This window comes from Grus americana, chromosome 7, assembly GCF_028858705.1.
Source record: "Grus americana isolate bGruAme1 chromosome 7, bGruAme1.mat, whole genome shotgun sequence".
NCBI classification, from domain to species: Eukaryota; Metazoa; Chordata; class Aves; order Gruiformes; family Gruidae; genus Grus; species Grus americana.
The window spans coordinates 21,477,654-21,504,516 of record NC_072858.1 but is presented as its reverse complement, the minus strand read 5'-3'; the positions used below and the strand labels follow the sequence as shown (position 1 = coordinate 21,504,516).

The 26,863-nt window shown below is 43.1% G+C and overlaps 1 protein-coding gene across 3 annotated transcripts in view; it reads right to left on the bottom strand.

Annotated features, from left to right (window-relative positions):
• Nucleotides 1-26,592, bottom strand: part of ALOX5 (arachidonate 5-lipoxygenase) — a 34,711-nt gene extending 8,119 nt beyond the window's left edge. Inside the window, exons 1-10 of one of the 3 annotated variants that reach the window (XM_054832133.1) lie at nt 26,339-26,592; nt 18,235-18,433; nt 16,374-16,455; nt 14,706-14,828; nt 9,290-9,396; nt 6,169-6,341; nt 5,310-5,456; nt 5,008-5,211; nt 4,691-4,777; nt 2,789-2,967 (exon numbers count right to left, since the gene is read on the bottom strand). In XM_054832133.1, coding sequence (XP_054688108.1) covers nt 2,789-2,967; nt 4,691-4,777; nt 5,008-5,211; nt 5,310-5,456; nt 6,169-6,341; nt 9,290-9,396; nt 14,706-14,828; nt 16,374-16,455; nt 18,235-18,433; nt 26,339-26,488 — 1,451 coding nt within the window. In that variant the 5' untranslated portion in view covers nt 26,489-26,592. Of the gene's footprint in view, nt 1-2,788; nt 2,968-4,690; nt 4,778-5,007; nt 5,212-5,309; nt 5,457-6,168; nt 6,342-9,289; nt 9,397-14,705; nt 14,829-16,373; nt 16,456-18,234; nt 18,434-24,763; nt 24,952-26,338 lie in introns of those variants that run through there. The other 2 variants (XM_054832134.1, XM_054832135.1) reach the window with 2 other exon arrangements.
• Nucleotides 26,593-26,863: the final 271 nt, after the last annotated feature.

The window sequence follows — 26,863 nt, the reverse complement described above, 5'->3', positions numbered from 1 at the left end:
AGGGATGGTGACTCCACCACCTCTCTGGGCAGGCTGTTCCAATGCCCGACCACTCTTTCGGTGAAGAAAACTTTTCCTAATATCTAATCTCAATGTCCCCTGACACAACTTAAGACCATTTCCTCTTGTCCTTTTGCTAGTTAATTGGGAGAAGAGATCAACACCCACCTCACTACAATCTCCTTTGAGGTAGTTGTAGAGAGCAATAAGGTCAAGAGCAGGTCTCAACACCCTCCTACCTCCTTCCCACAAGCAGTGGGAATGCACAGAAGCAACTTTGATTCATTTCTGACTGCAGCATCACTTCCTCCCCCGACAAAAAGACGCTGGACCACACGGAATGCCCTCCAGTCCTGTGTGCTTTATCCTCTTATTTGAGGCTTTGCACCTGCCCAGACCTCTGTCATCACATCTACATCCTTTTCTTCACTTAATACAGACTCCCTCTGGCATATCGACATGGCGCTCACACTGGGAACAGGGGTTCCCAAACTGTGATACCAGCACCATCCCCTGTATGTGGGATACCCCAAAGCTGCTCCTGAATACCATTCAAATAGTTGATCCCCTCCTACCGCATATCCTTTTCACAAAACCCAAGTGGCACACTTGAAAACGAGGGTGGCCCAAGAAACTTCTCTTGAGGAGAAGAGGTCTAGAACCTACACCACTGCATACAGCAGACATCTCCCTGTTCAGTTCTTGTTCTTAAAATCTCTTTCTATAAAAGCTTCCCAGGCTAACTCACCTCAGAAAGAAAGGCTCTTAATATACTAAGAGAACATAAATACTTCTTAAAACAGTAAAAATAGGTAAGCCTGATTTCCAGAAGATTTGCATTTGATGACTGAATGACTGGTTAACTGAGCTATGCTGAGATATTCTGTTAGCTCTGCAGGTACCTATAATCTCTGGCTAAATATTTTGACAACAGCCCATAGGGTAAAATGTTTGACTACAGAAGCTGACTGATGGGATTAAGAATTTTTACTCAATACAGATTTCTCCCCTAATAAGCTATAAATTTATTGCAATTTGGAGACTTTTACAAATCTGTCAATGTGGTTTTGGTTTCTATTAGACAACCAAGTCAAGAGTTGCTATCAAGGCAGACAAACAACTGTGTAAACACCAAGAGTTTAAGTAATTTTGGCTTCAGAGGAAGCCAAAGGAAAAGAAAACTTCTGCAACATGCAGCGATAAAGCTGCCCTGCATGAGCTCTGCCTCCATCACCAGGCACCTGTGCCAAATGCATACAGAAGGTAATCCTTCTTTTACACAACAACAGTATTTTAGACCCCCTTCGGTGTAAATATTAACTATTATATGAAGTGTGGATGAGGCCTTTTGGGTTAGAATATCTTTGGGTTGCAATATCTATCTGCAGTTAGATCAGAAATAAGAAGCTGAGTATTACAGAAGGGGTTTAAAAATTCGCCATGTGAGCCTCATTGTTTCTATAGAGACAACCTTGTCAACTTTCTCAAGTCTTCACCACGTGTGAAGCAATGCTGGGAATAGAAGTTATTTCATCAAAAGAGTAGAGGCTGACACCCCTGCAGAGTGTAGGAGATTCATGGTGACTACACACATGCATGACCCTGGGTTCATGGGTCAGGATAGCACACACTCGAAAAGGTACTACCCACGCCATTTATAAACCAAATTATTCACCTACAAAATCTCTTGGTCAAATTTGAGGTAGTGTAACATCTTCCTCCAGCTAGGTTAACACCCACAGTCAAACTAAATTGAGTTGACTAAGTACTATCTGGTATTTGAAAAGGCATATCTCAATCAGCAAAGAAAACACAGGAAAGAGAAGAGGGACAAAAAACCGGACTACGTCAAGAAAACAACCACAGAAAAGTTATAACTTCCTTTTCTCTCAAATGGGCACTAACAATTGCAGGAAATATTGCAAGATAACCCCTTGCCAAAACTCAGAGAAAACACAAGAGACAAAGATGTACCCAACACCTTAAACATTACGCTTGTATTATAAACCCCCTACTTTGGGTACACAAAAGATCTGATTTTTAATAAACATGCTTTTCAAAAGCCACGTGACCAGAAACAGCTGCATATTTAGCAAGCAACTTATGCCATGCAGAAATATGTTGTTTGTTAAATGTAATGCCACTGTAGAATAAAAACCATATGAATCATTCCATTCTAAGGCAGTGTTTCATATCTGAAAAGGAGCCACGTTTGTATAGTCAAGCAGCCTTTCAGTACCTCTCCTGACTCAGAGTTGCTGCCCCTTCCTGACAAAACTTGGGCCTGGCAATTTTAAGGCATTTTAAGAAAGGTTTTGCTTGAATCATTTAATGCCTATTTTATCGAGTTTCAAAACACAACTCACATGCAAGCCAAGCTTACATTTCCACTCCACAAAAACTTTAATGAGCTCACGTGGCTGGCTTAGAGAGCTGGGCTCTCTCTTGGTTTGTGCATAGCTAAAAAAAAAAATGCTAATTAAATCCCCTTGGCAAGGCTAAATTCTGTGAAATCCTATAGAAGTGTATATAAAGGGGCCTCTGAAATACAGAACACAAGAAAACAGGGCTGAAAAAAAGTAGGAATTAATAGTCTTTCAAAGATGTGTGCTTGACTATATATTTTCCCTCAGATGAGATATGCTAGATGGAAAAGGCACCACATGACTAAACAGCCCAGGTGCCGTTCACAAGGCTGTGATGAAGAGCAAAGTGAGCAGAGAGAAAATGAAGTTGTGTTTCTGTGACAGTGACTTCATTAGCCATTTCTAGAACCACAGTCCCTTACTTCTTTATAGCCTCCCAGACTTTAATGCCGTCATCCCGGTAATAGTAGTAGGGAATATCCTCTTTGCTGTCCATCCCTTTAGCTTTGATCTCCTCAGGGAAGCAGAGGGAGCTATAAGTCAGATCCTTCATTGCTTTCTGCACCATTTGTACATGTCCTCCTCCACCTGTAGCATTTGCCTGCAGGAAAGATGGCAAGACAGGAACAGTGGGAGATTATGTTCACTTTGTGCCAAGACTGGCTTTCCAAACTTACAGGAGATTGTATTCAAAATACTGGTGAATCTGTTTTTCAAGGAGAAAACCACATCTCCACACAAACAAGTACCGCACTGCATAGGTCTACTGCAACTGTGCATTTTGACTTCTGAGATTTCACACCTTTCCCATGAATCACTGTTAATATCCACATTTTCTCCATAGGTACAGCACCTGCTTATAATGGAATACAGTAATAAAGTACAGCAATATAAAAGCACTTCCTGCCAGCCCTGTGCTCCAGAACCAGCATGCGTGTGAAAGAAGGCAGCCAGGAGTGTGTTAGAACAGGGCTTTTGCTAAACCACCCACGGCTGCTACAGAGCGGGTTAGGAGAAAGTGTTTAGGGATGCAGGCTACCATAAGCCACCCTGGAACTTAAGCCAGGAGATCAATCCCACTGGGTGGCTACTGATGAGGACTGGCCAAGGTTTCAGTATACGTTATATTTAGAAAACACAGCATGCCCACAACAAGCAGCAGTGCAAAACTCTTCAGATAATCACTGCACAAAAGTTCCCAAATGTTACTTTTCTAGCATATGATGCTAGTGTTGTAGCAGTAGTCAGCTTATGCTTACTGTCCTCTGGCTGGGTGTTCATCTACATAGGAACCAACAGATTCTGGACCTCCAGGATCCCTGCTGGGGTATCTTAGCCACACATCCATCCCACATGCATGGGGTACAGACATTATGCTTCTGTGCCTGACAGGTCTCCACAATCAGCAGTGGATTACAGAAGACAAGGGAGGTGCCTGGGTTTAAGCTCTCTTTTCTCCTTGGGTGAAAAACTCTGGAGCATAGAAGCTATTTTTGGTCTGGTGTCAGAGGTGTAAGGGGGACAAAGTTGTCCTGAAACACAAGCTCCCTCTTTGAAAGACCTTCTGAAACCTCCCCAAACTTCTCATTTGCTGATAACGTGTTGTCACAGAGGCAGCTGCATGCCAACCTGCTGTGGTTCCTAGATGCAGCATGCCATTTCCGGGGGAGCCAAGGGGAGAAGAGCTGGGTACATGTTAAACACTAGTGCAGTCAGATTTAGATGTTCAGATTTGACCTAAGAGCTGCATCACAGTCCATGATAAATGGCTATATTTTACTGACTCAGATGTAGCTGTGTTTTAATCCTAGCAGATCTGCAGATCTGCTGTTTACGGCAATTCAAGAAGACAGGCTGGAATCTACACCCACTATTTGTGGGCTTAGAAATCTATCTTATCTACACGTCTTTCTCTGATGCAAATTTCCTTTTGCAATCAGAAATTCTTTTGCTCACCACCCTGCCCCAAGATGAATAACTGAGTACTTAAAAGAAATTGGGGACTTAACTGTGTGCATACACGTGCAGGGATGTACGTGCATATACCTTGCACTCCTAGACTCATAGCTGATGTGGCTTTGGGCTAAGTGAGATACTGACTCAGTACTGACATTGGCCAGTTCTGAATCGGCTACTTAGAGGTAAAAGATAACATTTTTAGCAGAACAAGGCATCAGTTCTGTGTGCCAGTTTCTCAGGTAATATTAGTTACGTTTGCCCTTTAGTAGAAAGGTCAAGAAACAAGGCAATATGTGATGGTTAAAGGATAAAAACACATACGGAACCATGAAGAATAATGAAGATTTGCAAAGGGAATTACTTACCTTGTCAAAAAGGCCACATTCACAGATAAGCTGTTCTCGGGCTTTGGTATTGATGGCTATTGTGAACCGCATGTGTGGCACCAAGAGCTGTGAAATAGGACAAACAATGAAAGAAGGCAAATTCTCTGATTGAATTCAACAGCAACCAGGTATAAAGTTTGAAGTCCTGGAAGACCTGGTGGCTTAGCTGTACATTGCCTTGCAGGGCAGTCGGCCAAACTATCTCAGCTGAGCTATCACCAGGACTGCTTTATGGTTTGTCAAACTAATGTGATAACCTCCCTGACCCACAAACATTCCTTCAGGTAAGAACCAACCTTGAAGAGGGGGTGTACAGCAGGCAGCTGCCGGAACATAGCTATGCTGAACACCTCTGAGACTAAGTGTGTCCGCAAGAGATGGGTCACTGTCTGGTGGATGTGGAAATCAGATGAGCGAACCCAAATTTTAGCTAGCAGCCAGTCATATGTGGCATCTGAAGGAAGGAATATGGGATTGTCTGGCCCAGGCTTTTGACCAAGCTGAAAGATATAAAAAGAGTAAGAAACCCCAAATCATTCATGTTTAAGATGAGACAACAAGCAATGGGTCCCTTTAAAGACCCTGACAGTAAGCCCACCTGGATTGCAATGGGTACAATTTTATTCTCCAGATTCTTGTACAGCAGACAGATGGGTGCAGCCAGGTACTGTATTGTGCATGGGTCTGTTTTATTGGCATCCACACCATCCAGCAGCTCGTAGTCCACAATGAAAATGTTTCCTTGCTGGGGGCGGGGAGAGGAAAAAAAAAAAAAAAGCATGATGTGTTTTAACGGAGTGCAAGCAGTAAGGCTTGGAACAAAGGCTGGGAAGTCCTGGCCAGAGGCTGGCTTGTGCCCTGTCATTACGAGCAGCCACTGGCCTTCCCTTGCTCATGGTGGCTCAGGGATGATGCCACTGAGACAGCAAGCATCTTTACACAAACTACCTGCCTTGTGTCCACTGAGTCTTTCAACAAAGAACACCTATGTATTGGGCATTCATGCAGTGACACTACGATGCAAGTTCCACGCTGCCAGCTGAAGAGACCTCCGTGCTTGTTGTACAAACAAAAGCAAGGCACCGCCCCTTGCCAACCGTCTGTCAGCATGTTAGTTCAACTCTGCGGGTGACAACAGGATAAGACCTACCAGGAAAGGGAGAGGCACTTTTCCCCTCTGAGGCAATCCCTAACCTTTCAGAGAAAACCACTGAAAAAGGGTCCTTCACCCCCCGGTGACATCTCTTGACCTGGACAAACACATGGCCTGCAGCTCCAGGACAGTAGGAGAAAACAGTTCACAGAAGTGTTGCCAGTCTGAAGAGACAAGCAGCTTTGCCATGACCAGCCATACAGCCCAAAGACAGGAGATGTGGCTGAAGGCAGTTAGAACAGGGTTTGGAGGTTACAGGATATGAGAAGGAACATATGGAGTCCAGTCTAACTCAGAGCCGTACCTTCGCTTCCTCCTCCAGGGTCAGGTTCCTCTCCAGGCTGCATTCTACCATATCCGTAGTCACAGGCAACTTCTTGGGTATCTCTGCGCACCTCCGGATCAGCACAGGATTGCATCCATTCAGGAACTGGTAGCCAAACATAAAATCTTCCTTCCAGTGCTGCATCACATATTCTAAAGGAAAAACAAGCCTGCAGCATCAATATCCTACTGCATTGTAGGATTCCTCCTTTCCTCCCCACCTTTTGCTGCAGTGCACCGCAACTTTGACTAAAGAAAGTAGCAAGAAAAGGATTCAAAAGGTGCCATAGAATTTTAAGAAAAATCACTTAAGTTAAATGGACAATGTAATCCTTGTTTCTCCCTTTGAGAAGAATTAAATTGATAATAATTTGTTTCTCCATGTACAGAGGCAGAGGTAATGAGGAGTAAAATATTCCACTCCTATGAAAAATGCTCTCTCCACCTGCGGACCACCTCATCAGGTCTTCCATGATATTTTTAAATATCACTCTTCAAATTCTCAGGGTATGCAGTACAGAGGGATGAGTCCAAAAAAGATGGTACAGGCAGGTGAAGGGAAATACAGAGCAACATGGGTAGGGAAAGAACAGCAGTGGCTGGAGCAGTTCTCTTAGCTGGAGCTGGGTGAGGGACACCTGGGGAAGGGTTTTGACTTTGACTCAGTGAAACTGCTCATTCATTGTTTTGCTTGTTTAACATGTTTTTCCCTCTGTTTATTTTTCAATTGCTAATATAAAACCAGATTAACATATCTTCTTAATAAAATATTAGTTTTGGGTACTTCATCTCTTTACTATTACATATGTAGTACTACTGGATGTTTTCCACAATTGCGGTGTTCTGTTTCATAATGTCATGTCGCTATCTCAGCCTACAAATTCAGAGTCAGAAAAACATGATTAACGTGAAAAAACCCATGGTGTCTTCAGGGGAAAAATGAAGCAAGTAAAGTTTTCCACTATTGCCTATTTTCAGACAAAGCAGAAGTTTTTCTGAAAGCAATTTATTTTTCTACAAAAGGTGAAAGAATGAAAAAGATAGGCCTGAAGGAATGCAGTGATAATTAAAAAAAAAAATCTCAAAACTCACAACGCTTTCTAACACAGCAAAAAAAAGTTAAGTTTACTTAAACTTGACATTTACATCATCTCTGTCAATTGCATAATGAGCCTGGAGCTATATCTGAAGTCTACACCAAGCAAAAAAATGACTCATCACCTTGGACAGAAACTGCATGACTGAAAAATGCTTTGAATCTCCTTCTCCATTAGCCCTGTTTCCGCCAATGCTTGCAAGTAAGCAGATTCAGAGTTGTATTAATATAACTGAGACCAATGCTTAACGTTTAAAACTCACAGAATTGGAGCTTGAGTATGTAAATATTATCAATGAAATTAATTGCGGTTTATATCTAATTACTGTGTTAAAAGTACTTCAGGAAGCAATCTTATTAAATGTAACAAATTGCTGTAATTAGTTTTTAATAGCTCTGGCCAGCTTGTGTGCTTTATTTTATACCCAAGACCACAGAAATTACTCTTATTTCTGTTAACTGGTCCTTAGGCAGCCTGAAGAGGAGCAAAACTTCAGAGCAGGAGGGAAAAGTATTTTCCTTTGCAGAGTCTGAACATGCCATTCACATACATTGGAGGAACCACACGCTAGCCAGCTTATAGTATCTGTGTATCTATTATATCCAATAATACAGTAAAATAAAGTAAAATAACGTAACCATGGATGACAGTAGAAGGTTGGGTCTGACTCACAAAACAAAGGCTTCCCAGCCCTGCTTTACAGAAAGGGTACCATGAACTTCAAAAGCCATGTCTATCTGTAATTCTTTTACGTAACTGCTAAGATTTCCATATTGAAAAGGGTTAAAGAAAAGATGTATTTTGTCTTTGACATCTTAATACTGCATCAATGGAGTTTTTAACAGTATGAACGATACTGGAGAAACTGAATGGCCTTGAATATAAAAGTGAAACTCACACTCTTAGAGAGGCATTTTTGTCTTCCAGTAAGAAGATGTGAGTATGATATGACAAGCACAGCAAGACATATAATGCAGCATGCGCAACTAATTCTGACACATTTTTGAAGAGAGATGACATTTTGGATAAATGCCGCAAGCCTTTTTAGGCCTAACTCGCACTGATTTCCAATAAGAACCACGGTTCCTTGTGGTCTGATAGCCCATCTTGGCTGCAGCAGGACCAGGTGAAGAAGTTACAGCTCCCAGGGCATTCCCAGCTCTGCAACCCATCCTCAGACTTGCTGGCCTAACAGCATGCACTTTCATGCCTGAAAGAAGTTCTGTCAAAATGACCAGTTGGGAACAATTTGCCACTGAAAAGCATTTGAGCTGCCCTGTGTCACTGACGCAAATGGCCCATGAGAACTGCCTGAAGGGAGCTACAGGTGAGGTTACAACAGCAGAACTGAGGCAGTGGTACCCTCCCCGTGTCGGGACAGGGATGAGAAGCTGGGACCGTCAGCAGTACTGCAGCCAGGACTGAGCACATAGCTGGGATGTTAGCCAACAGCCTTTGATCTAGTCTGTGTAAGAGGTCAGAGGGGTCACCCTAGTACTTGCTTTTAGCGGAGAACATTTCCAAACATGCCTCTTTGCAGATTTTCCATGTATTTAGATGGCTGAAGTGGCAGATATACGATGGAACTTTCAAAAATGTCTTAACAGCTAATATGCTCTGAAAAGCACTCCCACGAAGCTATGGCTAGGTTTAGATGTGAAATACTTACGAAAATTTGTCCTATAGGACTTGCACATATCTGAAAATATGTTTCTAAAGGCAATAGGGACTACAATGCCCAGCTGGCCGGACCTCCAGTGTAGCTCAGGACAGAGAACATCACTGAGCAATTCCCAGTAATTTTAGTTTGTGTGAGATCATAGCTTCACTTTTTGGTTTTGTGGGCTGTTGGTGTGATCAGCAGTCTGAGGTTACAGTTTATTTATGAAAAAAACATAGGAGAGCAGAAGTGTGGGTCAGCCACTTCCATCCTAATCAGGTATGTTCACGACAACTAGTTAGTCATTCTACGATGCAATCATGAGCAAATGCTGATAAACCCACCAGAGATTGTGTTGCTGATTCTGACAAAGATCCTCTCAAAATCTGCAAAATCACTCCAGGAAGACTGGAACATGTGCATGAAACGGTTGACATAAAGATTCTCCATCCTAAAAACAAAATGAAACACAACATCTCTGAAAAAAATCAGCTCCAGCTTCCTCAATACCTTTCCCCATTCTTTTCCACCCTTTTATATACCTACGCGCAATAAATTTTTCAGTGGTGGAATGTGAGATTGGTGACCCTACGGAATTAAATTTGCTGGCTGTACCTTTACACACAAGGCTGAAAGGCATCTCAGGAGCCCAATCTCTGCTACTGCATTTATCGAACTCCATTCTAGAGCTGTTCTCGGCAGCCTACAATTGCTGTACTTTAAGACTTACCTCATATAAAAACTATAGTCAGAAAAACTAGTGCTTCACACATCATTAGTTGTTAGCATATGCTGAGAGTGCTAAGATCACTATTAGCACCAATTCAGAGCGCTGCATGGTGACACGAAGAAATTGAGTGATTTGCATAAAGTCAGAGCAAACACAACCCGGGATCAGTGCAGCCAGTATTCCCAAACAGAGAACAGCTCCTCTAAGTGTTTACATGACCAAGGCCAGACTGGATCCCTACAATGTAAGGCCTGAGTTTTTAAAAGCTTTCTATTTACTTGGGCAGCTGGTTAAAGCTGATGCTCGCTCATCTCTAACCTCAGTGACCAAGTCACTTGGTTGCAGACAGCACATGAGCGGGGGCAGGGGGGCTGGGTGCCAGAAACATCTGACAAAGTGCTAATTCAGAAAAGTATTCTGACTACAACACAGTCAAGCAAGTTCACCTCATATGAGATGACAAGTCCTGAATTGTTACATAAATGCTAAACTGTTGTTATTAAATACAAATAATTTATTTGGACTAGAAAGCAAATAATGAATTTGAAAAAACAGGCAAAGAAAAGCACACACATGACACAAAGATAATTAGGGCAGATAACAGAGTAAAGAAAGGTCATGGTGTTGCAGGAAATCCTCCCAAACAGAATTTGAGGGACAAAGGATCCCAGGAGCGTGGATTTATAATCAGTAAACTAAGACTGAGGCACCTTAAAAAGAACTGGATTAGAAGTGACTGAAGAGGGCCAAAAGCCTGGAAAAACAGCAAGTGGTTATCTGGAGGAAGGCTCTAGACAAGCATGACCATAACCCAGACAAAGGAGCTACTTCTGCACTGCGCCCAGACAGGGTGCGTGGGGAATGGACTGTTTCTGCTGCTGCAGATGGCAGTCAAGAGGTGCCTGGCGGCATGTTAGGAAGTAAAACTCGGACAATTGTCTAGTCTGAAGCAGGAGATGACCTCTCCAGAGGTGTCTTCACACCTGACAGGGACACAGAATAATTGTACCAGGATCAAAGGGAGGATAACTACTAGGCAGGGCTTTCTGGATAGATACCAGGTGTCTACGAACTTCAAGAGGAAGCATGACCATGACCAGAAAGTTAAATCACTTTAAACAACATAACTCAGTAGCTGGAGAGGCGCTACTTGAGACTGTCTCATTTGAGACTTTCCACTAAAGGTCCTGTAGAGCCTCTGCCCTCCTTCAGAACTGCTCTGAGATTAGGAAACACTAGGCATATGAATCAGTATGTAATGCTCCTCTCCTGCCCAGGGTGTTCTTCCTACCTGGGGCTATCAGCCTGATCAAAAAAAGCAATAGCAACAGCACCTGGGATCTAGTCACAAACCTGCTGTGGTCTGACCCACTGAATGCCAGGCATACATTTATTTTCAGATGTTTCAAAGGTTACTTCCTAAAGGAAGCAGTCTTTCACATTTCCTATCTTGGAACAAAATTCCAAAGGACTTAGGAAATAAAAATCTGTTTTCCCCAAGAAATCAGGTACTTCTCAGATTTATGGCACATACTAGAAACCAGAGCAATGAAAAAATGGCAAAGAGTTGCTTGTAGAACTTAATCTGCCCAAATACAACACTGGTCCAAAATAGCTATGCAAGCCTGTGTTTCTGGCATAGAATTGAGGGTGAGGGTTTCCGTTTGCTAGATAGTGTAGATCACATCAGCACAGGAAACCTTCAGGATTACCCCCACCTACACATGATTAATCCTGTAAATTTACTGAATTATCCACTGCCAACATCATCTAAAGATCTAGCCTTGCAATCTCAGAGACACTTCTTCTTTCTAAGTTCAGTTTTGCATGTCCCAAGCGAAAGGGCTTTCCCCTCCCTTCTTCCGCTACTCCCTAAGTCTCATACAACTCTCACAGCTCTCACATTTTTCCTTAAATGTTATCCCTGCCCACTGTTACACCTTGCAACTCTACACCTGCCCTTGGATTTCCAAACACACCTCCCTGTCTTCCTTCCTACTGCACTCAAAGTGAAGGAAGACCCCATGCCTTCCCCCATGTATCTCCACTCCATTCATGCAGATAGTTGTCCCAAGTTCCTAAAGCACAACAGGGTAGCTAGATAAGGGCTATTAAACTCATTCTCCAAAGCTTTTCACAGTTCACCCAACCAAAAGCATAGGCCTAGATTTTCAGCCAAATGTGCCAGGCAAGAAGTTATGCTGTTCCTTGGAAAAATCACTTCTGTGTCATACCAGTTCTCCAGAATGTCTGCCTATCTGTAATAAATACTTCCCTACTTCGTGATAAGGTGCCCTTACAGCCAATGACAAAAATAGATGCCCCTGCACTGTGTTGAACTGTTTGCAAGTTTTGCCTGGCTGCAACTCAGGATCTCTCACAATATGCTACAGAATGGCAAGATGCGATTGCTAGAAGGGGTATGTAGCCTCCAAATTGGATATGTCTTCTAATGGCAAACCGGTCATCTCTGGCTTTCAGATGCTGTTGCTCCTGCATCACTCAGATCTCCTAAATGAGCTGGGAAATGGCTGTTTTGCACCAGCTAACACCATGCTAGAAGCAACAGCTCTTGGAAAACACAGGATTTGTAAAAGTTTGGAATACCGTGCCATTGCTAATGTAACAAGAGAAGATCCCAATAACCTTGCATGGGGTTTGTGTATTTTCACATCTCTCATCTTCCTTTAACAGAGTTATTCCTTGCCTTTTCAGAGCTAGACTGTTTCCTGAAGCCGGGCCAAGAAAAGAGCTGCACACTGTTTGCTTTCTTCCCTTGCTTGGAACCTCTTTGTGGTTTTGCCACAGGTTTATTCACAACAGCACAACATAACAGTGACGGTGAGTTTTTTCCCTTTTTCCGGATGGCCTCAGCCTTGGCTCTGTTCTGTGGTGAACAGATTGTACTGTTGTCCCACCTGACTGAATCTCAGACCACTTCACAGATATGCATAGGGTCTCCTCCCAGCACTTTCTGGGAGGTAAAAAAAAGTTAAATTATCAAATTTGATAAATTCAAATTGGTAATTTATCAGTTTGCACACAGACAGAAGATAAACTAAGAATTAGAGACTGGCTGTGGTAATCTAGCATGCATTGTATTAAAGTCTTGACTACAGATCAAGAATGATCTTTTCTGGCCTTATAAAAAAAATTGACTTGCCTTTTAAATAACACTGTGTAAATTTCCACAGTTTCCTTGACTTATTTTTCTTGCAGGGATGGGTTCTGATACTTGTCTGTGGAAGACGAACATCTGAGTCTAGGGTTTTCCAAGGACCTATGGTCAGGGCCCCAGATTCTTTAAAACTTGTTAAAGCTTTAAGAATTCACGGAATACTAACGAGCTGCTTGAGGAATAAGATATTTCATGAGATGAGAAGGGACCTCAACTTCTGGCTCATATTAAAGATGAGAGATTTGTTTTTTCAGCAGTCTAAACATAGATATAAATTTGAGGCAATACATGTACCATTAAGCAAGCTTGGGGGGTAGGAAGCATCTGTCTGTCTTTTGTACCATTAATATAACTCTTTGTGTGACCCCACAGCCACTTCTCTTGTATAACAGCTAGTATTGCATTTAAAAGCTACAAGTGCACTGTTCCATCATTCTCCTAACATCCTAGTTTGCACGAAATAGAAAGCTAGAGACCCTGGTCTTCAAAGCTATTCAGCTGCCTTACTGCAATTAGCTCTGAAAGATCTAGGTCCACCTGGCCATATGCACTGCAGAAACACACCCATCACCCTGTTCACACCTGCTAGAGATTTATTCTGCTAAAAAAAAAAAAAAAAAAGAAAAAAGATTTGCTGATGTTACAAAGCATCATTCCATTGTGAAAAGCAGATCCTAGCATGGGGGAGAGAGGAGGAAGGAAGAAATCTACAGCAGAGCTACTACAATGAGAAAAAACATGTGTCCTTTGCAGTTTCCAATTTTCCAAATTATAAAACAAGCAGGTAGATTCTCTCAGAACAAGCCATGGGATTTGTCTCTGTGTTGGTAGTGAGATTCAGGTCCATAAATGTAACACCAAGAATGGTCTGACATGTAAGGTTTCCGTCACCGTCAGTTCCCCAGATGGACTCAGATAAGCAAGTGTTCACTCTTATTAGAAGCTGCAAGTTTCTCAGTATGGCTGTTAAACTCCCTAGCTCTCGCCAACCTATGCTTGATGACATAATCTCCATTTGATCACCCAAATAACAGGAGGAACATCTTTCCCAAACATGAAGAGACCAGCATATTAACAGAATCACAGATGCAGAAATTGTGGGTGATCTTAGACCAGTCTTGTCTCATCTCAGACTATCTCACCATCTCATAGTATGATGGGATGTCTGAGATAATGTGATGTGACTTGGTCATGTGAGACAGGTCAAAAGGGGACTCAGGCCAGAGAGGTCATATTTGGCTCATTAACCTTGTACTATTTCAAAGAGATCTGCAGGACTGATTATTCACATTCATCCAATGGCCAAGACTCTGCAGTTTTTTTTCAATGACATGATGTGTGCAAGTGGGTGGACAGTGACTTTGTTGCCCCAGGCAGATTACACTCAGATGTGGTTAACTGATGAGCTGCGCAGAGCAGCTTTTCTTCAGCAGAGTCTCAAGGATGCATTGATATCATCTTCTTTTGGTATGTGGCTGAAACGCTTAATTATCGCACACAGGGGAGAGAGGTATCTCTAGGGGGCAACCCTGAGAACTAAGTCAAAAGCCTAAAGTATCAGGTGCCAGAAGCCCTTCCTATGCTTTTCACCAGTGCCGCCTCTATCAGTCTACAGCCAAAACAGTGCCTAATAAGAATGCAGAGGCTCAGTCAGTTCCCACTGTGAAAAGCTTAAAATATTGATAGTCAAAAACCCCAAACCTTCAGTTCTTTCCTACTTTGATTGACTGCAAATCCATCTGGGAGAAAAGAATAAAATTTTGAGATTTCGATGAAACCTAAAAGGTGATTAGATCCTTACCCTGACCCAAAAGAGATTTTGCAAAACTCCTAAAGTTACACAAACACTTACGCTTTAGAGTAGTTCAGAATGAAGTCAATTCCTTTCTCATTGTCGAACTGGATGTCACGAGGCAGATCACTGTGAGAATGGGCATCGATGCTCAGGGGAAAGCCTGGATGCCACTCCTTCCAGCTGAGAAAACAAGAGAGGTTGGATTAATCATATAACCCTACCAGCATGAGACCTGTGTCATTCCTTTACCTACACAGCTTCTGTGGCTCAACTCTATAAAATAAATTTGCAGCCAACTCATTTGGGCCAAAAATAGTAATTTATACCACATCAATACCTACCAGTACCCTACAGAATCCTGAAACGCAGTGGAAGGCATCTACTTGGCCACCTACCTTCACAAAACTTGAAGTAACTTAATATCTGTGACATTTCCAAACATTTATCTCATTTGGTTGAAATTGGCAGTAACTTCAAATGTATTGGGAGAGGAAAGCACAGAGCCAAAGACAGCTGCCCAATGTACACTTATTCTTGGGGCTACATTTTTGCAGAACTGAGATACAGCAGCTAAAAGTACTCAGACATGTAGTTAGGCTCCTCCAAAAGGCAACTCGCCAAGAGACACAGATAGTCTTGATTCAGGTCCTCAGAAGAGCCTTACCTCCTAATGGTCATGGCACATATTCTCTGCCATGTATGTTCTTGCACTCTGCCCCTTTTTACTTCAAAACAAAAGAAGGAGATTTGTAATGAATACTGTTTCAATGGTATTTCCAAATTGCCTGCCATACACAGACTGCATTGTTATCAGTTATGCATCCAAATTGTAAATAGCTATTTCCCTAGAATTACAAATGGTTTTGCCTTCCTTTTGCATAGGTAAGTAAAATTTTGTGCCACACCTTGTTTTGAACTATATTTTCTTCTGCTCTATTTCCCATAATTTGTAAGCAAGATACTTTCTTAGTCAAATGATATCAACCACACATACACCAAGCCTCAATCCATCAATTCTGAATGGCCCCTCTGTCCTTCTGATCCTTACTCTCGTGATAAGGAGATGCAAGTGCAAGAAATTTTTGCTATTTTAACAGAGAGTGTATCTCTAGGAAAAGGAAATGTCTATTGCCTTCTGGAGTTACCCAGTGATAAAAGACAGCACTTTCCCATTGTGACTTCTATTAGGAAAAAATGTCTATGACAGTATAAAGGTGGGTATCACAGCTGTGTTTCAATAGCACGTTCCAGTCCACTCAAAGAGGGACAGATCTTCCACTGCACCCCAGTGCAGGAAACAATTAAAACTAGCTTGCTGAAGCAGCTAAAAAGCTCTGCTAAGAGCTGACATGTTCGGATCATGTTCCAAAACTGGAGTAAAGCTTGTAAAAGGCAAATGAAATCTGCCTTCACACCTTCCTTGAAAACACAACTGTGTGCCAGAGGGCCCACAGAGAGACTGTAGCACTGAATTCCCACTTCAGCCTTCCAGATAGGTTCATCTGGGATTCAAGTATCTCGTAATAACACTTGCGCCAGGATGATCATCACTTACAGTGAATTCCATCTAAGTAAAAGAACATACACGGCCAACATGGTAACTTACGCTTTCTCTTATCCAGCAGTCCAGTAATTAGAGCAATGTGATAATCTGAACATACTCTGCCAAACTCTGACCTGATGAGAACAGGCCCTCGACCTTCTGGGGAACTATGGGAAACTCACCGGTACGTTTTTTGACGGATCTCAAGCTCTTTGCGTCTGTGTTGCTTGAGAATCTGGGTCTTGTCATCCCGGGGAAGCTTTGCTGTGACACAGAGGAAAGAGACAGGGTTATGAGGTTCCTCTACCTATCACTGCCCAGGTCTTGAGAAGGAGAACAAAGTTTCCAAACCTTCAAAATTCTGATCTACGCTTTTACAGAGTTTCTGTGGGAAATGCTTACATGATCCAATTTAGTACCTCAAGTAGAAACACAGGTCCCTAGAGAATCTGTGGAAGGAGAGAAGCTCCTAACTTAGTGGCTCCAAGGTGCGATTAGCTCAAGCTAGGAACATATGTCTCAACTGTATATAAAACCCGCATGTGTAGACACTTGCTGTACATATCTAGTGCTAAAGGCTCTGAATAGGGTCAGGGGAATTAATTTTACATTTCAGTATCTAAGGGAATTTTCATCAATAAGATATCACAACGTTGTTCCAGCTAATCTTCTTTGCTAAAAGACATCTCCAGGAAACACCTCCTATCCTCTCTCCTTGAGCTGTGCTCTCCCCTGTCATCTTGGGATATTAATCATATATTCTTACCATGAGAACAGAAAGAAAAAACAGTGAGGTTTCATTTCCAGACAGCTTGCTCTTCTGACCATGTATTCACTATACCATTAAATAAACAGAAACTCCCTTAGTGATCAGAGAACAGGCAAGGTACGTGACTCACTTTACATACACAAATGGGAAGGCAGATTAAGCCAGCAGGAGTTTCACGGAAATAGCTGTTTGGGGTTTGGAGTTGGAAATATCAGAGATAATATGACTGATAACATAAATAGCTAACGGTTTCCAGCTGGTTGTGTTCAAGTTACCGATAGGGTTTCATTTGCTTTTGTCCTTACTCTGAAAGCCACACAAAGCTGCTTTCCATGGAAGTTTTGCAGTTGTTATAAATCAAATTATGAAAAATTGGAAGTTCCTCTGGAGACCAAATAAACCAACACATAGTTGTGATTATAGGACAAAAGGCTTCAAATGCAAAATTCCTCATCCAGGAGTAGCCAAAAACTTAATGGGAAGATAAACATTTATTTCCTACCACTTCATACATTGTTTCAGCTGTTTTCAGGCACTCATGCTGCAGAACACTACAGCAGCCAACCTACCCTAGGAAGCACAGAGGGGAACAAGCAAACATCAATGACAAATGTCTGCCCCAACCCTGATCATAGCAGGCCAGTAGTCAGAGACAGTTAAAACACAACTTTCAGGTCCAATAGGCCACTCTGAACAGAGCACAGAAGTGCTGTAACACTCTTCTCAGTTGGTCACCACTACTTGAACCAGTCATATCTATTTCACCCTGCCTTCTCCTAGATTTGAGAGCACGCAAAGAGAAGAGGTGAAAAGTGAAGCTGCTGTTTCAAGCCAGTCCTTGCAGCTGCTGAGCAGCCTGCTTTGGGATTTTATTTCACTCTCAAGAAAACAAGACATTTCACAGGCAACTAAGCCTGGGCCACTTAAGGGCTTACTATGAAACAAAGATGGGACACTAATACTAATTAGATTAAAAGGGCTTACGGCAGACAAAAATTTGGCATTAGGTCAGCCTTCAAATTCAAGACCAGTGTAACAAGCATAAGGAGTCTTCCTTGCATGTGCTTACCAAAATATCCCACTCAACTGCCAGTGCCCAGCCCAACAAACTGCTCCGAAAGCAGTCCAAGTCAGCAGGGAAAGCCTAGGATGCAGAAGGGGAGTGGCAGTGGGTCTCCTTGTTGGAAGGATTGAGAGGTACGTGGGGAAAAGGGAAGGAAAGGTGGAAGAATTCTGGATGTTCTGCAGGAAATCAGGTATCTAATGGCTCTCACCTCTTCCATCTCGAAGGACAACCTCTTTTTCATCTGTAATCCAACGGTAACATGGGAACTCCAAATAGTCACCCATTGGTGTTTTTACAGTGACATACTTAAGGTACCAGTCATCCTGGTACCAATATTTTCGTTTCTCAATTTTTATTAGCTGAATTTCTCCAAGGTCTTCTTCCACAGTCACATCATAGGAGTCAACCTACAGAGCAGAATACAGTTATTGATCCACTGCACATACAGGAAGCACAACCAGCGCTACACAAGCGTATCTGGCCTTTCCTGATATGGCACGGGTACAACAGAACTTTCCAGCTTCTTTTCAGGAAGACCTATTACTGGACTGCAATGTAACAGAAAGACAAATAAAAGAACAGAGAAGAACATGCAAAACACTCCAGGCTGATAACAGATATTCACAATGGGTGATAACAGAAAGCAATTTACTGATCCAGCGACCGACCGATCTGACACTCAGACTGTCCGGGAGCCATGGGGAACCCGCCCCTCCCCGACTAGCACTCTTTTATGGTGAGCATGACATTACATGGTATGGAATAGCCCCTGGCCAGCTTGGCTCATCTGTCCTGGCTCTTTGTGAAAATTAACTCTATCCCAGCCAGAACCAGGACAGCAACCTAAAAATTATATTACTCTTTGAAATGTTTGCAAGTCTGAGAAAAACGTGCAGACCATGAAACCTTTTACTGCTCTCCTAGCAATAGCTGAAAGAGGCATTGCCAGGGCACATCACTGGAATGGAAAAATGATCATGAGATTTACACATTGGACTAGGAATCTAAAGACCTGTGTGTATTAGTCATATGTGCTAAGGACAGTATCCAAATCATCTAAATCTTCGTCTTGTGCTTCCTGTGGCTGGTTCTCTTCAGTTCTCCATTTTTAACATGAGGACAATGGTACATTTTATATTTGTACAGTTCAGATTTGGACAATAATACATTTTATGTTTGTATGGCTTAGATGTACAAAGAAATTTAAGTAGCTAACTGAAAACAAGGTTCACAAGAACCCCATCTAGCTCTGGAGGCACTTCATCTTCCACAGAGAACAAGCCAGCATGTGGAAACATGGTTTAGCTCCTTCCTCAGTTTGGAGTTAACTCAAAGGCCTGACTCCTGCAATGTGGAGGGACCTCAGCCCAGACTTGTACAGTAGCTAGTCTGTTTCGTCATTTCCCATGCTAAGCATCTGGTCACAGGGTTGTTACACTGAGCTAGTACTGAAGTCTAGGACCACCTATACCTGCTCCTTCAGGAGTGCTCTCATCAGTGGCCTATGGGGACAGACCCCTGAAACCTTGAGTTATTGACCGTGCAATGATCCAGGTGAGGAGCAGACCAGTCCTCCTGGTGCTGCCCCTACACCACGCTTTGCTGAGGTGCGAGGGCTGCAGCTCTGAATGTGGTCAGGCTGAGGAAGAAACTGAATACCATTCTTTACCTTTCTTGATGACTGCTCCAGCAGGGCTACAAAAGAAGTAGCAGTGAGTAATTTCTTCTCCTTCCCTTTGAATTACAATGGCTTCGATTACCAACCTCAGCATTTCTTCCATGTGGTAAGCCTGTTCTCAGCCCACACGTATGGTTTGGACTCTCAGGGCTTCACCATCAGATGGCTTGAAATGGATGTGGAGCTGCTTGGCCCACCAGGATGAGTATATCTGTGACCACATGTAACAGCAAACCTTAGCTGCTAAGTGGTCTAGCTACTGAGGTATGAAGGCTACAGAGAACTAGTCACCTAGACACAAGATGACGACTTTGGCCACCAAGGTCAGGCACCGGTTCACTGTGTAAATCACCTCTCCCACAACACTGCTTTCAGTGCCGTAGTTACATGGCCAGGCCTGGGAGAACGACAGTTGTGAACACGGTGCTCCCCTCAGCACTTCTTGCTCATGCTAAGCACCCCCCACTCAGCACAACGGCTGTTATGAATGCTGACTTAAGTGCCTTGCTAAATTGCCTAACAGATTTAGGACAGTGAACACTTATCCCAGAGATGGGTACTTCAGTTCCCTCATGGGGCTAGCTTCTCAGGGATGCATGCAATCTCTTACTGCATGTGGGGACAGCACCAAGCAAATGACAGTTCTGGTGGCACTTGCACTACTAGGCAATACCAGCATAGGAAGAAATGAGTATTTGTTTCAAATACGACCAGTAAGACGCCATGTGGTGCTAGGCCATTCAGGAACAGGAATTGACTCTCACTTTCCAAGAGTGTAAACAGCTGAGGACAAACGGGAGTAGCCAAGGGCTCATCGTAACAAAGCTGAATGGCAACCACAGGAGTAGCAGCCAAAGCCTGCTCTGCTCAGATGATCCTGCTAAGCTTCGTGTGGTTACAAGTAGATTCATTCTCCTGTGTTTTTCCTCAACACAGTCAAGAATCTTAGAAATCAACCAGCTGCTGATCTCAAAAGGATGAGGCACTGCAGCATGTTGATGCAGTGCCTGTAGAAACTCACCTGCCTGTGTGAGCTTTGTCATTTGGCTCCTGACCTAAACACCACACTCTGCTTGTTCTTTTCACGAGCACTTTATTAGCCTTCCCCAGGCATTTGATACATTTGATATATGCCCACTGTTACTGTCTTACTTGCTAGGGAAAGGCTAATTCACATAAGGACCAAAACTGAAAAAATGAGGAAAGACTAAATAAAAAAAAAAAGATTCATAGCAACTTGCACCTACAGGATTGGAAGAACACACATAAGAAGGATCTCTTGGCATCCCTTTCTCTCCCATTTTAACCCAAGTTTCCCACATTATTGATGCAAAGTACCCTTTTCTATGAGCTATGCATGAATTACCAGCTGTGATGATCATTTTGGGATAAAGATAGCTATCTGCCCACCAAAGTTTGGCATGCCAGATCTCAGTTCTCTCATAATCCATTACATAAAAATACCAGCTTTCATAAAGTTTGTCACATCTAATTGATTCATAGAAGCCAGAGAAAAATAAAAAACGCTTTAGGCTTTGAAGTCCATCCTGCAGAGAATGAAACATTGTCCTTGCCTGTCTTTCCCAAAGATGTTATTCAATCAACTTTGAAACTGTCAGGCCATGATTGCTATACTGCAACTCATATGAGGCTCTTTCATACTAACAAGGATATTGGAATTTCTTGTAATATGCAGCCTAATTTAATTTTAGCCTAAATACTTAAAACAGGCATGGATGGTGCTTATTTTGATTTGCTGAGACTTAACAGACTAATCTTCGTCTGAGCTATATTCTCCCCATGCTTATTAAAGCAAAAGACATTGAACTGTTTCTTTTAAAAAGGAAGCCCCATCATGTCTTAAATAAAAATGTGCAATGTTTATGTCAATATAACACCCATACACACCAGGTGGTAACAAACAGCTTCACAAATAGCATGGCAGTCCTTGGGAAGCTTGGGATGACAGCATCTGCCTGCTAGGATGTGAGCTGAGAGATGAAAAATCACAGAGCTGAGATTTCAACCAACTTTTTTTTTTTTTTTTCTTTAGCAACCTCGTCTAGTGGAGGATGTCCCTGCCCTTGACAGGGGGGTTGGAACTAGATGATCTTTAAGGTCCCTTCCAACCCAAACCATTCTATGACTCTATGATATTAAAATGATGCTTGCCACTTTTCCTTGCATCTCCATAGCAGAAAAGAAATAGTACAATCAGCACAAAGAATTCTGGATGATGGCTAGAAAATGTGAATAACATGCTCGATGCTCAACATTCTTCAAATCTTTCCAGAAATAGGCAGCACTTAAACAATTTCTATTTCACGTTATTTTCCCTGCAATTCCTGGTTCTCTCAGTAAAAACAGGGTCAATAAACTCTTTACCAGGCTCGGGTTTCACACTGAGTCAGTACTTCTGCAATTTTGTATGTCCTTCCAGGACCAGACGGCACTTTGCAGAAGAGTCCTTTGTCACAGGCTGCCATACCATGTATCTCAAACTCAGCCACTTCCTGCTTGTGCACATTTTTATGCAATCACAACACAAAATGAATTCTCTCTTTCAATTTTACCATGATCTTGTTGCATTTGACAGTCAGGAGCTGGAAGTAGCCACCTTGCAGAGAAAGAGTCCAAATGAATTCACAAACATATGTGAATTATTACCCGTTTGTGTTCATCACTATAGAGGGAATTTAGACATGTAAAGACTAATGCAATAACCTACAGAAGCAAATGACAAACTGCATCTGGATCAGATTTCCTTTGTATTCAGCTACTTGGGATTTTTATGCTCCATCTTCTTACTCATTTCCAGTTCCAGACCTAGTTGTGTACAGAGGAAGAATAAGGTGACCAAAGACACTTGTCTAGATAAGGTAAACATACTGCATAATTTTTAGCTCAAGTCCTCACGAAAACCCATTGCTACCAAGTGATTAGTATACAGTTCTTATAATGTCACACCTATATATACACACAGACATATATATACACACACACTCCCCCCCCCCAAATTTAATTTAAAGAGCAATGTGAATCGGATCCAAAGAGTTGAGAGAAATGTCACATTGACAGCCAATCTTTGGAAAAAACTCATTTCTCTGGTAACAGTTTCTTTGCTAGTATTACAAGAGCCCTAAAATCATTCCACAAGTCACTGTTGATGTAATGCAAAAAGGACATCCAATTAGCCTAAATATTCCTGAAAGTTTTTAATCTTTTTACTGACCATCACAGTTCTCATTTTAAAGGCGCTTCTGAAATTGAGAGTTCCCTGCTGATGTCTTACCAGTTTTCGCTGCCTCCAAACCAGTGACGCCATGGGCTCACCTGAGATGACAATTTTGCTAATGTAGTAAAGGTGTGGCAGGTTACAAAGATGGTACAAGGTCCAGGTAAGAATTGATAGTTGGTTGCTCAAGGTTTCTAGGCATTTGTTGTACGAGGTCTCCTGCTAATCATATGGCAAGCCTGATGACTGCATGGTGAGGCAGAGGTGCCAGGAGTTTTTACGTAGTTTGAGTTCAGAGTGAGAACAGAATTAATAAAGACTAATGGACTGTCCAAACTCCCATAGCATCCTGTTCAAGCAATTTAATCTCATGCAAAAGGTAAGCTCTTTCTTTTTCAGGAGAGATTCCTACTGACTAGCCTAATATTGCAAAAAGGACAACACAGACACAACCCCTCTTTCTATAAGCACAAAGCTCTAAGTGGAAAAAAACTGTATTTCCCTTCTGGAAATACTTGTAAGTGTATTTCTTTCAACAAAAGTAAAACGCAGACGAAGGGATAACAGGAAGAAAACAGAGAACTGAGTGACATCGTAACATCTGCTTTGAAATTGCTCAGCACTAACAGGAACTTACTCAAAAGATACTAAGTAAAGAAAAGCAGCGATGACTTTCTACATTGCCTGTGTCCAAGTACTTGGCGTAAGTCAGACAAAACTACAACTGAGCTACCATTGTGAAAATCTCTTTGGGTTTTTCCACGTCCCTTTCCCTCAATCAGCATGTGGCATGCAAATCTCCTACTCAGAACTGGCCCAAGCCCTCATTCACCATATCTAGTAATATGCACAATTTGCATTAATTCAAATGAAGACATTACCAGGATAATGGAACTAGTGAGCCTGGCCCAACATTTAGAAAAGAAACAGAAAAGTAGACAAAGCCTTACAAGATAATACTGTAAAATTCTGGTCAGCCACTAAAATAGTGCATTTTTTTGCAAATGTGTTCAAAATTGAATTGCTTTGCAGAAAAAGAAAATTACAGAGATGCTATTGAAAGAAACGCTAAAGGCAGAACTATGAAACCAGTTGCTACATTTTACGAACCAACCAACCTGAAAGTCTTTTGGCCTGCTTCAGTTTGTTTTTTGGGGGTTTTTTGGTTCCATATTGATATTTTTCTTTTCTTTCATTCTTTCTTTGCACAACACATTAGTAAGACTCATAATGTTTTGGGTACAATGTTATCTGAACAGGTGCCTGGAGAAACACACTGCATTCCCCAAGAAAACATCCTCAGCAACAAAACTTAGCACATCATACTGCAAGGGTTCAATGAGCCAGACACTTCATGGAACACAGAGTTATTCTCATTCTCCACGATAAATACATGCTGCAAAAAACTGACTGCACATTTGTAGTATGAAACACAAAGTAATTAACAGAAATCATTAATTCGGATAGGAGAAAAAGTCCTCATCTGGATTTAGTCAAGAACCTTTGCACTTGGACACAACTTTGATAAAAAATACCCAACAAAACCCAAACAGTCCCTGCCTCAGAAAGCTTACTTAGCTAACAATGCATTCTATGTAAAATGCTAGGACCTGGGTGAAGACTTTGAAATATGCCTTAAAGCTACCGTCCCGAGGAGATGTAAGTACTCCTTTTAGGTGCACGCGTCTGCTGTAGTGCTACTAACACCCATAAACCTCCGTTCGTTGCTTCCTCACCCAGTGGGTCCAATGCTTGCAGGTACTTCTGCTCCTGCTGGACCTGGTCCCCCAGCAGTTCAAGAGTTGCTGCTGAGCTTATACTTACTGCTCACATCATGGCATATTCTCCCGGTGACAGGATCCAATCTAAGTGGGTGTTCAGTTCTACTGGGCTCTCCATCACAGCCATCTCTCAAAGACAGAGAAACCCTCTTTTGTAGATCAGAGATAAGCGCAAACTGCCTGGTCACTGCAGACTCTGGTGCTTATCTCCTCAGCCGGGCAGGGCTCAGCCCTCCTGGGAAAGCACCCTAACCCTAAGTTCGTAGGACAGTCTGAGGTCTTCTTCAACCTCTCTTGCTAATGTTGTTAAGCTTCACTTAAAATATGTGACTATTCACAGGATAAGAGAGAAAGAATGGAATGGATGTCTATCTGGGAGATTCAGATAATAAGGTTCTAAGCTATGAATATTTAATCATGAAGGAAAGTAACTTCAACAGCAGCAGCTGGTAAGTCCCCACGCTTGAATTTGCTAGAGCATTGCCTTAGAACATCAGCTATAAATATCCAGGGAACATATCTACACATGCCATCAACACTTATTCAAAATGCTGACTTCTGTTAACCATATCTGCAACGTCTAACGCAGAAGATATCAGACACCTAACTTAGGCTCTGAACCCCATGGTTAAAAAAACACACCCAAAGGCAAAACAGCACAATGACAGCGAAGTCTCACTTGTATATGCAGCAGTAGGTCTAATTTCCAAAGTGACTTATGAACCCTTCATTAAAACTTTCAAAATTGCTTAAATGTCATCAGACCTTTCAGAAACTGTGAGTTAGGTTTCCAAATAAAATAGACATTTTGGGAGGGGAAAAAAAATTACCTAAGTCTATTATTTCCACAGTGGACAATAAGCAAATAAATAAATGCCATTCTAAAACACTGCTCAGAGTATAAGTGATTACAGATGGATCGCCTGGATACTGTGATAAGAGTACAGAGAGGACAGGGCACAACGCACAGCAGAAATCAAGGTTAAAAAGAATAGCATAGCTCATAGCCTGGTCCCAATTTCATTCTCACATTTGCATGTTTATGCTGTTTTCCAACTTTCATTGAAGTTGCCCTACACGTTTCCCTTGGCAGGCGTCATAATTCCCACTGCGAGCTCTTACCTCTTTGTTTAATTCCTTGGAGATATCAGGGCTCTGACTACTAGTAAATACTGACCCTAAACATCACATATCAACAGGAAGTACACTTTTTTTTTTTTTTGGTATTTGTAAGGAAAATACGAGGAAATCTGAAAGCTCATTTTAAGCCAGAATCAAAGGGCTCCATCCTTCCCCACAACTGACTGATAGCAGCCAGGGCTGTGAATGATGGGCGGCCAGGGATGGCAGCGGGCACCTCGGTCCCGGTGTCCCGCTCCGAAGCACCGGCACACGGGGACAAGAGTTTTAAAAAAAGCACAGCCCTGCCCGCAGTCCCCCGGGGCGCCGGGCCAGGCAGCAGGCGAAGCGCCGCCGAAGGCTCCACCGCCCCCCGTCCTCCGGGTCCGATCCGAGGCACCGCGAAGGAAGATGCGCGACGGCGCGTACGCGGTGGAGCCCGGCGGGGCGGGCCCGGGCTGCCGCGGGGTGCGGGTGCCCCTCGCCCGTCTCGACTCACCGCGCCGCGCTCGAAGTCGTTGTAGAAGGGTTTGTCCAGGAGGTGCCTCTCGCTGCAGCCTGCCGTGCCCTCCAGGCTCAGGTACACGTAGTCGTCGGTGCCGGCGAACCACTGGCTGCCCGTGGCTACCGTGACCGTGTAGGACGGCATGGTCCCACCGGCGCGGTTCGGCTCGGCTCAGCTCTGCACAGCCCCACCGACCCGACCGGCCGCTGCTGAGCCGCGCTCTTGCCCTACCCCCGACCCTGCCCAGCCCCTCCTCCTCCTCTGCCACGGCACGGCGCGGCTCGGCCCTGCCCGCCCCTTCCCCAGCGCCCGACACACCTACCCGGTACCCTGCACAGCCGCCCGGCAGCCCTCCCCGGCGCCCCCAGGCAGCCTGTGCTGCACGGCTGCCCTGCACTGCTCCCTGCACTGCTCCCTGCACAGCTGCCCCGCACCCTGTGCACTGCAGCCCTGTCCTACACCCTGCATACAGCCCTCACAGTGCACCTGCCCTCCCACTCTGTACCAGCTCCATGCCAG